Raw genomic sequence first — 14,458 nt, forward strand, 5'->3', positions numbered from 1 at the left:
AATTCATTGTTCCTGCTAATACACAGGATGTGGGCAGAGGGGTGGGCAGTGGGGGACTGCTGCAGATTCAAGTGTGAGCAAAGCTGATTCAAACCAGGAAGGACATTCCAGTTGGAGGGAAAGCAGCTTTGCCTGTCCCACTAATCAGGAGAAATATCAGTGAATAAATCAGAGAAAGCTCCAGGCATTGTCACTGCCTGCTCCGAACTCCTCTGAGACACAAGGTGCCTCAGTTGCTCCACACCCAGTCTTGTCTAGCCACTCACCTTTATGGGGTGTCAGGGAATTTATAGGTGGCGGGTGACACTTCAGGAGCCATCTGTGCATGGCAGAGTTGTTCCCCTTAGAACTCAGAAACAATTTACGAGGCTGTTGACAGTAATGGGGGCAACAGGGTGACAGGGTGCAGGACCAGAAACCCCTCCATCCATCTAGTGTTCAGATTTGGTGAAGTGTAGATAAATTTCTCTCTAGGGAGCCTAGGATGGCGGGACCCATTGCAGGGCAGTGGCAGCACTCAGGGGTATCAATCACTTCTGCCACACCAGGCTTGCCTCATCACTCCCCTCCCACCTCCATGCAGAAGCTTTGACTGGTACATGATGAGTGGCATGAGCATTACCAAATGCTATGCCAATTGCAAGAGGGGAGACTCGGTGTTCGACTCCACCATTTCTTCCTGAAGGCGATGGCTGTGGAGAAGGCATTTCCATCAGTCATGTCACTTTCTGACCAGTTTCTCTTAAAAACAATAATCAATACTGCCCTGTTGATTTTCTCTCTCCTCTCTCACTTATCTGTATGTCTGTCTATCTGTCTGTTTATCTGTCTTTCTGTCTCTCTTTCTCTCTTTCACCACCTTGGTCCCCAGATTCAGATTTTAGAGCTGAACTTTACACTTTATAAGGGGCAACATAGGCATGCATAATGTTTATTGTTTGTATTGATGGAAAACAAACCAATATGAACTGTGTCCTTTTTTTTGGAGGGGAAGAGGATCCCTTATGGCAAAGGGGTGATTGGTGTTCCCAGCACACAGATGATGGCTAGCTACAATTTCAGATCCCCATTAAAGTCATTTCTTCCTTGATGCAGCATCCAGGAACTCCCAGTTGCACACTTACTAACTCTCCAGTGCTCTCTGGAAGTTTTATGAATCTCACCTAAGTTAATCACTTGCATCCTGTCATGACCTGGAAAAGAAAGGGAGTAGTGGATAGCCAAGCTTGCAGGTTCTGGTCTTACTCAAAGCCAAGCCCTGTTTGGATGAGTCATCTCAGCTGGCTATGCCTCTGTTTTCTTCTCCCGAAGGGGTGGGTAGCAGTTGGGTCTTTGCAAGGCAGGATAGTGAGGGGAGACGATGTTCCCAGGTGTTGGACTCATGGAATCTCTGTAGATTGTCAAAGCACCTAACCAAGACTGAGTTATCAGAAAGAATGGGACTAGGGTGTCTGTGAGAGAAAGTCCCTGTCATGTGGGGCTCTGTGGCTATAGTGAGGCCCAAGGACATCACAGGGCCTTGGCCCAGTGGCTCTTGACTGGAAGGAGGTATATGTGCTGGGCACAGAACCATTGCCCTCTGCATACCTATCTCTGCCACTGACCTTGGAGAAGTCCTAGAAATAGTGGTGCAAGCCATGAGGAAGGGAGTGTCTACCCTAGACATACTCAGCATGAGCCCCATACTGGTCTCACTTGATCCACCTTCAAATGACCTTTTCACTGCCCAGGCAGTCCTCGACCCCCAAAGATCTGGAATGCCCACAGAGATCTCTTCACATCTCCTGCTCCTGCCCCAGGATCACCCAAATCTTTTACTGGGGCCATCATAATTTTTCCCTCTTGCTATCATTGCAGACTTAGTGGCTTCCATCATAATTGCCTACCAACAGGCAAGGCATTGGGGACCCAGTAACTGGGGCTTCCCTGGGGTCTCAGTTGCTGCCAGTGTTTTTGTAGGAGCAAAACCTATGGACTTCCAAGTTCTTCGATTCCTATAGGCTGGAGGTGGCTCTCTGGTGCAAAAGGAGGTGGCCTGATCCCCAAAACCAGCAGGAACAATCTGGGAAGAAATGAGGGCACTGCACCTAGAGAACCTTGGATAATTAGCTCCCAGCCCATTCCTGTGAGCTCAGGCCTTCCACAGGCATCCCCTTAGAGTCTCAAAATAGCCTCGTAAAAGTTCAGGGCACACCAAGCTTGGCAGTAGCTCTCAACACCCAAGGAGGACTCTGGGTCTCTGTCCTTGATGTCCCAAAACTCAAAGTAGTGCTAGGACCTCAGGTGGACACTGGAGAAATTCTGTAACCAACAATTCAGCTCCAGAACTTCGTAGGGTGTGTTTTGTTGTCCCCTTTGGGTGGGTCTGAGAAGGAAGGTTGAAGTGAACCTAAATCATTATTACATCATAAAACTCTCTGTGATGTAGAGGTTTCAATTATTCCTTTTTGGCTTGTTTGTCCTTCTCTTCCCAACGTTTCTGTCTCAGAAAAGACCTTCAGAATTCTGAGTGATTCTGAATTTGGCCATGGTATTGCTTTTCATAAATATAAATCACTACATGAGAGGAAATCTAATATTATGTACATAATACATAAGGTCAATGCAATAATTTCCACCCTTGCAGAGATTTCATAATATGTAACTGTCCATTTCTTGAAAATAGGAAGATGAGAATTAATTCTTAGCATAATAGAATGCAAGCTGAATAAGTCAGACATTGATACAGTTTTCTTTTCTTCTCTCAACTCCCAGAGCCTCAAAGTCTAAAACACAGGAAACCATTCATGTGTGTGTGTGTGTGTGTGTGTGTGTGTATTCTGAGTGAATAGATGGCAGGTTGGATGGATGAATTAGTGAGTGGAAGAGTAGATGTGAATGAATTTTTGATGCCTTGATGTATAAATTGTGAATAAATAGATAAATGGCTGGTGAATGGGAAAATTGATAAACAGATGGACAAAACTGAACTTTTTTTTTTTTTTGGTTTTTGGGTCATACCCGACAGCACTCAGAGGCTGCTCCTGACTCTATGCTCAGAAATAGCTCTCAGTAGGCTCAGGGGACTATATGGGATGCCAGGATTCGGACCACTGTCCTTCTGCATGCAAAGCAAACGCCTTACTACTGTACTATTGTACTATCTCTCCGGATCTTAAGGACTTTTTTTTTTTAAAGAAAAGAAGCTGGAGAGTTAGTGAAGAAATACATTGGCCTTCCCACAAAACAAAGTATGGGTAACATCTACCCTAACAAACATCAGAACTACAATGTAAGTTCTTATTAATACAGTGATATGGAAATGAAATGAGGACTAAATTTTTTTTAAAGAGTGACACTATGCATTTTTTTTAAATCAACGATGGTCTAAATATGAAGGATAAACACATGAAAATGTAAGGCATCACTAGGAGGCCAGATCTGGCTGAATGGAGAGAAGTACCATGTTTCTAGTTAACTGGGAAAATGACTTGTCTGTTTGGTGTAATTTATAGAGATGATGCAGTTTCAATTAAAATCCCAACAGGATTATTTATTGGACTTGGAAACATAATTATTAAAGTCATTAGGATTAAAATAAGAAGATAAGAAAATAGGAAGGACAAATGGCCCTGTATTTTTAAGAATGTTATAAAAAAAATATGGTGCATGCATTATCCTGATCTAGAAGCACAAACATAGATCAGAGAAACAAAGCAGAGCACCCGCAGCTGACACGCACTGAAGGAAATAAATAGTGCGTGATAAATTAAGTGCAAAAAAATAGTAAAAGGGTTGAAAATGTATTTGCTATCATCCAGCTATGGCTGGATCTCTTGTGAAAACCAACAAGGATGGACAATGTCCCTCTCCTTGACACAGCCCCATTTGTCTAACTGATGACGTTTTCTAAAGTTCAAGGAAAAGAGAATAGAATACAATGATATTATAGCAGCTAAGATGCTTTTCTTGCATGAGACTGATTCAGGTTGATTTTTTTAAATAAATTTAATCACCATGAGCTACAGAGTTAAAAAGATGTTGATGGTTGAGTTTCAGTCATACAATATATAATATTCCAACACCATCCCTTCACCAGTGCCCATTTCCCTCCTGTTCTCCTCTCCCTAGCCTGCCTCTATGACAGACACTTCTCTTCTCTCTTTCACTTTCTCTCATTCACTCTCTTTCTCATGTTTTTTCTTTTAGACACTGTGATTTGCAATACTATTACTGAAGAGGTATCAAGCATATTGCTACCTCCTTTCAGCACCCAGACTGATCATTTCTAGTTACTATTGTCATAGTTGTCTCTCTTTGTCCTAACTGCACATCCCCACCCCTTATTTATGTCAGACTGACTCAGATTTGGTCCCCGGCACAGCAAATGCCCCCCCAACCCGCGCTCTGTCAGGAGTGATCTTTGAGTACAGTCAAGAACAAGCTCTGAGCACATCAGGGAATGCCCCTCTCAAAAAAAAAAAAAGAAAGAAAAGAAAAGAAACATTTTTAAATTTTAAGGAAAAGTGTATTGATTTCTCTGTACAAGTGATAAGATTTATAGAAAACTCAAGCCAATTGTATATGAAATTCAATTATCTCCTTTTATGGTGTTAGCTGAAAACCTCATTCCCATTTGGTAAAGCAAAGTGGGCATTAGAGAAAAATGTCTTGAGCTCCTTCCCCTCCCCATCTCTTGGCTCACACAGGTAGGGGGTGTCACACCTTTGCATTTATGTACCTGCACATGTGAAGTCCTGGAACTCTGGGTCTGCCTCACCATCCAAAGCCCACACTTTGGCCAGTTTCCTTCCTAGCAAGCTGAGTATACTTTTTCCAGGTGGTATTAGTTTGGTGCCAAAAAGTGATCATGGAAAGAACAGTGGGAGGGGTTGTACCCAGAACTGAGAGACACAAAGGAATTTGACAAAGTAGCTTAATTGGTTGATTACTTGGTTTTTACCATGGTTTTGTTATTGCTAGCAGAAACAGAGAATCCAATTTATTGCTTTAACTTCTGCTAGTTGGCTTGTTAGGGAAAAGAACTCTGTGTGTGTGTGTTTGAGAGAGAGAGAGAGAGAGAGAGAGAGAGAGAGAGAGAGAGAGAGAGAGAGAGAGAGAGAGAGAGAGCATGTAAATGGCAAATGTAACAGCTAATGTTGGGAAAAATCCATTCTTTCAGGAACTGGCTATGACAGGAGTGGGACAGGTAGGGCATTTTGGCACCTCCTGACAAAAGTCCAGGATTAGAACCCATATTCTTCCCAGAATCTTGAATATAACAAAGGGGTATGGTGTGGCTCAGTGCCATATTTTAAGGAGAAATGAGCCTGTGAGGAGCCCATGTACCTATCCCACTGGGCAGCAAAAGTGATTGACATCACAGTGGCCACTCGTCATTTCAGAGAGCAAATAGCCAAGCTCACCCCTCTATCTATCTATCTCCCCAGGAACCTCACTGGTATGTTTCCTGACTACCCTGATGCAGAGGAAGGAGGATCCGAAGTCATTTTCTCCAACAAGACCCCACAGCAGGTACAGACATGCCTGGGAGCAGGGGGTGTGCAGGCTCTCCCTCACATCGTCACACTAGAATGTTAGTGGGTTCTTGGGGTCCAGAGGTCCTGGAGATTCATTTTCCCACCAGCACCACAAACTTTGCTTGCAGATTTGTTTCCAAATGAGTCCATCTCCCATGGCACCTTTCAGAAACAGGCTGCCACATGTACTTCTAGTCTCTGTGCCAGCTCAGTGCCAAGAACTTTTGCTCTACACCCCGCTGGCCTCCCACCTCTGACTCAACTTTATTCCCTGAGCTCATCTGTCTACTGACATGTCTTCATCATGTTTCACAGTCCTGCATCTCCCTAGTCCCTGTGCCTCAGTTCCTATGTGCCGTGTTCACCACACCTCCCTTCTGGGCATTGAACCCCAACTGGAAATGAAAACCATGACAAATTTGAGAAAATATATGAGGCCATAATTATCTATCAAAGACATCTTAGATGATAAAAAGAAAAACTCTCAACACCTCGGTTGAAATAAAGGCAAAATTATTCATGCTTTTGAAGTTTAAAACTCACAAGCAAAGAAATTTAAGTAGTTAATATGTTATTATATAGCTTTCATTTGTGGGTCTGGTAAGAATTTTAAACCACGGTCATCACTGAGGTGAGTGAGCTCATGCAGAAAACCTGCTTTTCTCAATGGCTTCTGGATACATAGGGCACCTTGGATAGTATTCTGGGGGGAGAAGGGGAAATCTAACCCTGTCAAAAGCAGAATGGTTTGTGCAAGTGCTCCTTGATCCATAAATGCTATCTATAGAATCTTTGCCATGGACCCATTAAGCCAAGTTACCACCTACAGTTAGCAGTATTTCCTGTGAAGAGTTTAATCACAACTGCTTGAGACTGTGGTTTAATTTGAGATTTTTCTGGGACCAGCAGACATGACCACACTCAATAAAACTTTATTTATAAATATTGGTGACAGGCAGACATGGCGCAGATGGGGTGCCATGTTGGTTTCTCTCACAGACAGCTGCCACTTTGTTCATGGCTGGCTAGGGAGCAATGGCAAGGAAGAGGTTCACATTGATAGGGTTCCTCTGCCTGCCCCCACTAACCTCCCAGGGAGCCTTAGGGCCAATACACAGGCTTCCCCTCTCAGCAGGAAGTGCTTTTCTTCCAGTTCCCAGCAGACTCGCCCTCCCCTGCCCCACCCCATGATTCTGTGCCCCCCTGCCATTGACCCTGCCTATCCTTGGGGCACAGTGTCTTATTTTATCTTTCCCAGCCATCAGCCTTGTCCCTCCAGTTCCATATTCAAGTACAAGTTGGATCTTGTCAGTCCACTGCAAGTAGCCAAATTCACCTTTGAGCCCACTGAGCACAGTGATTTCAGGATGAAGAATGTTGCTGGTATGTCTGATTCATTTGTAAGAAGCATCTAATTTCAGAGTCAAGGTCTCATCACCACAAGAAGGAAAGAGAGCTGAGTATATCTGGTTAAGAAAGAAAATGGAAAGGCCTGAGGGGCCTGAAAAACAGATCTTGCATGCATCTCATCCTGGTGTAGTCCTTAGCAGCACATGGCTGAGGTGGCCCCAGTACTTCAGAGAAACACCACAACCCTACACTGTAATGCTGAACCCTCAGCCTAGTTTGCAAGGAATTATTTGCCTTTTTTGGGATCTGCATCCTCCAGGCCCCAAAATAAAATTGAATTTAAATTGAATAAAAGGCGGCTGAGTAAAGAAGCAGAAAAGCTTAAGAGTTGAGAAGAGTCACTGGGTCTATGTTGTAGTTGAATGGTAGAACACTTGCTGTGAATGTGTGAGGCCCTAGGCTTGATCCCCAGAATACACACACACACACACACACACACACACACACACACACACACACACACACACACACACACACAGCTGATGCCTAACACCTGACTCTGGGGTACTGTAAGGGATGCAATTTCACCTGTGTATAGTGGTTTTGTTATCTCCATATAGCGATGCTAGCAATCCGTACCTTTGTGTGGCTCTGAAATTTATATAACATGATTCATGTAGCATACTAAGAGCGTGGCACTTTGAGATCTTTTAGAAAGCCTTTGTAATTGTTATTAATAGGAGATAGAGCAGTAAGAAGAAGGTGAGGGAAGAAATAGTCTAAGCATAAACCATTATAGCAATTTACATAAATTAACATGTATTTGTTAAAAAAACAAATAAATAAATAAAACAATGCAAATGGTTTTATATAATGAGAGCAATTCACATTATACCAAGCCCAGGAAGATCAAACATATAAACACAATCTTCCTGGTGATGAATGCAAACATTCAGACAAATAATTCTTTATTTAATTTGAGTTCTATACTTAGAAGCCAAAAAAATAAGTATTTAATATTAAATAAGCTAAATGAGTAATAATCATGGGAATTTGCTGTGGGTACACTTCGGTTGACATATAAAATATTTATTTGAGTGAAAGGCAAGAGAGAGAATCCCAAAAGGAATTTCATAAAGTCATCATTGTGGATGCTGAAAGAGCATTTTACAAAATCAACATCCATTCTTGGTACCATAAAAAATAGACTGCATGAACATTTCCTTAACATGGCAAAACATTTCAGTCCAAAACCCCAATATCATGATTAATGAATTTCTCTAGAAACTTCCTCATTCATGTCATGGCAAAGGCAAGGGCTAGCTATTATTTCCAATTACATCCTGAGATCAATTACAACATAGAGAAAGAACATAGAGATGAAATATGGAATAGAATAGGTAAAGGAATCATTTTCTATACTTGAGTTTTATACATAGAAACCAAAAACATATGCTTTAAATCATTTTAGGATGAAAAGTTTTAAAATCAGTAAGTAGAAAACAATAACCCTTATATAAACAGAGCAGCTAGATGGAAAAGGTAAGATTCATCTACAAGAACAACAACAAAACTAAGGTTCAAACTATGTAGAAATACTCCAAATAGACCTGTGTTCTTGAAACATTCTGAGGAATTGCAAGCACAAAGACAGAAAAACATCCTGTATTCTAAGGAAAATTCAAGATAATAAATTTGACTCTCTCAGATACTGTTCTTTCACCCAGGAGGTACTAGTAAAGATGCCAACAGCATCACATGAGGTAGAGGGCACATGGAGTGGCTACACCTTACTCTAATCTTAAGATAGAAAGAAGCGGGGCCAGTGAGGTGGAACTAGAGGTAAGGTGTCTCTGCCTTGCAAACGCTAGCCAAGGAAGGACCGAGGTTCGATCCCCTGACGTCCCATATGGTCCCCCCCAAGCCAGGGGTGATTTCTGAGCACTTAGCCAGGAGTAACCCCTGAGCATCAAATGGGTGTGCCCCCCCAAAAAAAAAGAAGCAAATAATCAGAAATGACCTGGAAACGCAGGGTACTGAAGAGAGACCAGCTTTTGAGTAGGAAAATGTGCAAATGTGTCCATTGTGTAGGGTTGTAAACAGAAGCAGACATAATACATGGAAAAAAATAGGAAGCCAAGAAATAATGCCCCAATATACATGGAAATTCAGTATATAATTAAGATGAGCCATTCACTTTTCTTGTGTATGTAAACAAGTTATCATCCAAAAGAGGAGAGAAATTACATAGAACTCTTCAAGGAAATATAAAGATAAAAATAACCACGCAGGGGGTCAGAGAGATAGCACAGCAGTAGGGCATTTGCCTTGCATGCAGTAGACCCAGGACAGACAGTGGTTCAAATCCTGGCATCTCATATGGTCTCCTGAGCCTTCCAGGAGTGATTTCTGTGCACAAAGCCAGGAGTAACCCCTGAGCGCCGCTGGGTGTAACCCAAAAACAGAAAGAAAAAAAAAGAAAAACCACTCAGGGAAATACTTTTATACTGTTTTTCTCTTAAGATGTGAGAGGCTTGAATTAAGCCATTCACCAATGAATGGGAGTAGCTAAGATGCAGGTGAAAATGGATTTTTCAACTGGTGTCCCCATGGAAAACTTTTTGGTATCTTTAAGATGAATCTACATTAAACAACTGACCTAGAGGTTGTGCCTGAGGATCCTGTCCAAGAAAAATGAAAGCATATGTTCAGAATTTTTTTGAAATGTGCATGAATATTCCTGGGAGCATTTCTCCCAAGGGCCAGAATTTGAGCCAACCCAAACACATCCATTCATTGGTAAACTGGTCTTTGAGACTCCCTGTTCATTGAGTGGAATGAACAGACGGGTGAGGAGCTCACAGATCCCCAGCCTGTGTGAACTCAAACATGTCCCAGAGTGAACCAGGCCTTGTCAGAAGAATGCTCATGTTGGAATTGTCTAGAAAAAGGACAGTGCCTTGAGGTGGAAGAGGAGTGTGCTATCACCTGTAAGCAGAAGAGAGCAGGGAAGGTGGTGAATGATGATGGGGTGTGAATTCATTTTTCTGGAAAGAAGGGAATATTCCCAATTGATCAGGCACTCCTTATGGTAAATGTATTTCTATTTTTTTTTTTTGGTTTTTGGTTTTATGGGGGGCCACACCCACTGACACTCAGGGGTTACTCCTGACTCTGAGCTCAAAAATTACTTCTGTTTCTGGGGACTATATGGGACACCGAGGATCGAACCCAGGTCCATCCTGGGTCGGCAGTGTACAAGGCAAATGCCCTATTGCCGTGCTATCACTCCAGCCTCATAAAGGTATTTCTAAATGCTAGATCCATGAACTTGAAAAATGGGTGAATGGAGATATGAAGTAGGCATCCATAAAATGACAGGTGCAGGAAAGAAATCAGGCTTTGAGCTAAACTGGACCTTTAGACATGGTTTGCACACATACGCACGCATGCACACACACACACACACACACACACACACAAACACACTAAAATGATGCTCATTTTCAGGCATATCTGACTTTGGAAGCTAGAATTGGAGTTGAAGAGCACAGCAGAATAAATTCTGCCTCTGGGCCTGGAAAGATAGTACAGAGGGTAGAGCTCTTGCCTTCTACACCACAGATCCATGTTTGATCCCTGTCACTATGTATGCCCTCTTACCTCTAGTGCCACCTCTCCGGCCCCTATAACCCAAAATTTAAACAAAAAAAATTTTAACTTAAATAAGTGTTCTATTTGAAAAAAAAGTGGGGGGGCCATCGACTATAATCTCACACCTTTTCATAGCAGGGTCTGACAGTCCCAGCACACAGCACCATTCAGAAGTTTGATAGACATGTGTATTTATACCACTGAAGATTCTGGAAGCAGGTCTGAAGAACTAGGTTGATTTCTATGGTGGACCTGGGGTAGCAGGCCCTGGAAGCAGAGGGAAGGTTTCATTGGAGGCTCCTTCCTAGTTTTGTTTGTTTTGTTGTTTTGTTTTGTTTTTTGTGTGTGCTGCTTGGACACATTTTATTGATTCAGGAAGGACATAGAGGATAAGGAAGTACGTGACTGATCTGGCTCTGAACAGAGACACTCGCTTGCACACCCCACAGATAAGGATTTCAACCCTTTGAAGTAGATCGCAGTTCATGCATTTTCATTTTCAATAAGTCTTGACATTTCTGAATGTTTTTTGAATATTTGAATATTCAAGACTTTCCAGCTTGAAAGTTCTGGGCAGCTGCAACTTTGTGACTCAAGTTGAACTTTGACCCTAAGGAACTCATCCCTATTTTGACAATAAAGGAATTTCAATTCTGTCTTAGAACATGCTTCCCTTTTAAAAATATCTGGATCTCTCCAGTAGGACCACACTTGCCAGTGCCAAGGGTGATGTGGTGCTGGGGATGGAAGTGGGTGGGGCTTTGTGTGTTCAGGGCCTGGACTGCAGCCCTGTGAGTGCTTCCCCAGCACAAAGACACCCCATTAATCACCACATAGTGATGACTACTCATCATCTCCACTTTCCTTCACCTCACCACCCCCAAACCCAAATCTTGGCCAGAGTCTAAGAGTCTCTGTGAAATTTAACGCATGACATTAAGTTTTTTTTTCCCAAGTCCAGATGGTGCTGGAATATTTTTATTTGTTCATGATGAAGCTAATTTTTTTATACATTTCAAGATAGGAAATAAACTCCTCCATGCAAAATAAATATAACAAAAACAGGATACTAGAAACGCATTTGAGTCCTTAGTAAATTGCTAATAAGCCACAATTGAAGACATGTACCCAGGAAGGCAACTTAGCACAGCATCCCTTAAGTGAAACACCCCTCATATTTTAGGATTCACCTGCTCCAGTAATGTATCATCCCTTGAGTTTCCTTTTCCAAACTGCATTTCTGTGCATTTCAGTTTATAGGCTAAGTGCACATTAACTTTTACACCCATCTCTTCATTCTGTATTAGGAAAACTCTCTTGGCTTCCTCCTAGCACCTGTTTGAATTCAGCTCAGACACTTCTGAGTTGTGTGTCCTCAGTCAAGTCACTGAAATCAAGTGACAGTGAGAGAGACCCCAGAAGGGTCAGCCCAAGATGGGCAGAGAGACCCTGAGCTCCACACTTACTTCTGCTCAGACAGGAAGAGGTCCTTACACACACTTTCACCAGAAAGTTTCACTTTCTCCCAGACAGGAAGTGGACCACAAACAAGCCCTCAGACAGGAAGAGATTCTTGCTGGCAGACTTTCATTTACCATTCCACGATGGTTTTGTTTCACCAGGTCATCGAAGATATTATTGCTAGCCAAGAAGAAGATGAAAAGAAAAAGAAGAAGAAAACGGATAAAGAAAAGGAAAAACTCCGGAAAGTGAAGGAAAAGAAAGACACAAAAGAGAAAACGAAGGTGAGGGGACCTAGAACTTACTTTCTCTGTAGTTGATTGCTTAGAATTGAAGGTTAAGAAGGGAAGTGTCAGAAGGATTTGGATCCAGGAAGCCACTCTGCCCACCGGCTATTTCTCCCTTTTTGGACATTGACTGGCACTTTGTCATCACCATTGGGATCATTGGAAGCCCTTTCGGCTCCACATAAACAGCAACTGAGAAAAAGGGGGTGTCTTCAAGTCAGACTCTTGAGGGTCGGAAGCATCAGCTTCTCACTCCCTAGAATGATTCTCCCACTCATATAGCTCAAAGATGGAGGAATGTGCACCCAGACCTGATGCCAGGAACAGACATGGTACTGGGGCAGGGCTGGCAGGGGCAGCTCCCAGGCTGTTTAGGAACCTCACCCTCATACCATGAATGAGCACACTGGGCTTCCCACTCAGAGCTCTCCTCTGGGGAACAGAGCTTGGGCAGGGAGCCCATAGATTTTATAGTGTGCACTGAGCACAGCAGATACTCTTTCAGCTGCCTGTAGGGCATGGTTCCTCCTCTCCTATCGCTGACACCCTCAGAGCTCTGTTAGAAGGCAGCGTCCCAACTTGGGCAGCTCTGTGCCAGGAACCCAGCTATAATTTCCTCTGTGATCAGGGATGCTGGGGCTCTGAAGTCCCACACCTGCCATTGCCATGCCCTGTCACAGAGAGAGAAAAAGGGACAGGTTGTGGGTCAGGAGCAGTGGGGACTGGAGCAGTCCAAGGGGTGAGCAGAAGGTAGAAGAAGCAGGTGGATGTAAACTAACAAAGCCCAAAGGCTTAGACTGGGGCTCAGATCTCACATTCTGTGGCTGCTGACAACCGGGTATACACTTTGTCCTGGTGCTCATACCCCTGTGATAGCAAAAACTCCTCCTGTTGGTGATCCTGGCTCCTTGGAAATATGTATCCAGATCATTGCATGGACCCAAGGAAGAGCCCCATAACTTAGGCTGCACATGGCCAGTTCAATCTCAGTAGGGTGCTGGGACCTTCTCAGCTTAGGACACCATTATCAGCTGTCAGAATCATGGGTTCCAACCTCGGTAGTGGCTCTAGGCTCCAGGGAAGTGGATAGTCCAGGGAAGCTGCCCCTAAGCATGGCCATGCAGGGGTGGTAAGAAGTCCCTCAACTTCCCAGGAGAGCAGTGGGGCCCCGGGAGGGATCTGTCTAGCACTCTCTGCATGAAGGTCACTATTTCTGTGTCCTCATAGTCCTGCTTTCCCGCTGTCCTCTCAGCTCATCCATCTGTCTGTGCTGCTCCCCATCACCCTCTCAGCTCCTTCTGCTTCCTGTGCTGCTCCCTGCTTAGCCTCTTCCTCTACCTGTGTTGTTTCCTTCTTGTCTCCTCCCTCTGCCTGCAATGTTGCTCCTCCTCCTCCTGTATGTTGCCTGAATTCTGTCACAACTCTTTATCTGAGTCTTTCCAAGGAGGCTGTCCTGAAACACTATGTTATACTACAGTTCTGCTGGCACCCAGATTTCTAGCTTGTCCCCCTTCCCTCAAAAATTGACAGCTCATTGTTTGCATACATATTTTTAATCCTTCTGTTACTCTAGATCAGTTTGAAGCCAGGGACATTAGAAAATTTTTTCATTGAATTGTCAGCATCTTTTCCCCCTAAATATGCATGAACAGGTTTGACACTTACAAATGAAAGTCTCACTGTTCCTGAATTTTGTTTTATTAAAACAAAAAATTTAAAAAGGCTGGAATTATCAGCCATGCCTCCTGTGCTCTTTATTGGATTATTCGCAGCATTTAATGATGAACCTCTTCAGACAAAAAGCAGCATTCGAGCTCACGCCTTCCAGATCATTAGAAAAAGTACTTATGCATGAAACATGTGGTTCCAGAAAGGGGCTTGTGGGGAGTCAGAGCCATTGCACAGCAGTAAAGATGTTACCTTGCAAGCAGACAACCCAGATTTGAGGCTTGGTGTCCTAAAGAGTTCACTGAGCCCCATCAGGAGTAATCCCAAACACAAGGCCTGAGCGGGAAGTCCAAAAATAGAAGAAAAAAAATCCTAGGACATTACTGTGTAGTCACTGAAGAATAGACGTCTTCTCTGGTGCAGATGGACTGAGTGAGTCCATCTGAACACATTGATCAGGCTTTTCCTCAAAGTGTCCAACCAGCCTTGATTCCTGGTAGCCTGGGAGAGCAGCTAGGA

The 14,458-nt window shown here is 43.3% G+C and overlaps 1 protein-coding gene across 1 annotated transcript in view; it reads left to right on the forward strand.

Moving 5' to 3' along the window:
• Positions 1-14,458, forward strand: part of IQCA1 (IQ motif containing with AAA domain 1) — a gene marked incomplete at its 5' end in the record, with an annotated part of 105,394 nt that overhangs the window by 48,975 nt on the left and 41,961 nt on the right. Inside the window, 2 exons of the mRNA XM_049773654.1 lie at positions 5,430-5,514; positions 12,146-12,268. Of these exons, the coding sequence (XP_049629611.1) occupies positions 5,430-5,514; positions 12,146-12,268 (208 nt within the window). The remainder of the gene's footprint in view (positions 1-5,429; positions 5,515-12,145; positions 12,269-14,458) is intronic.

This window comes from Suncus etruscus, chromosome 5, assembly GCF_024139225.1.
Source record: "Suncus etruscus isolate mSunEtr1 chromosome 5, mSunEtr1.pri.cur, whole genome shotgun sequence".
Lineage (NCBI taxonomy): Eukaryota > Metazoa > Chordata > Mammalia > Eulipotyphla > Soricidae > Suncus > Suncus etruscus.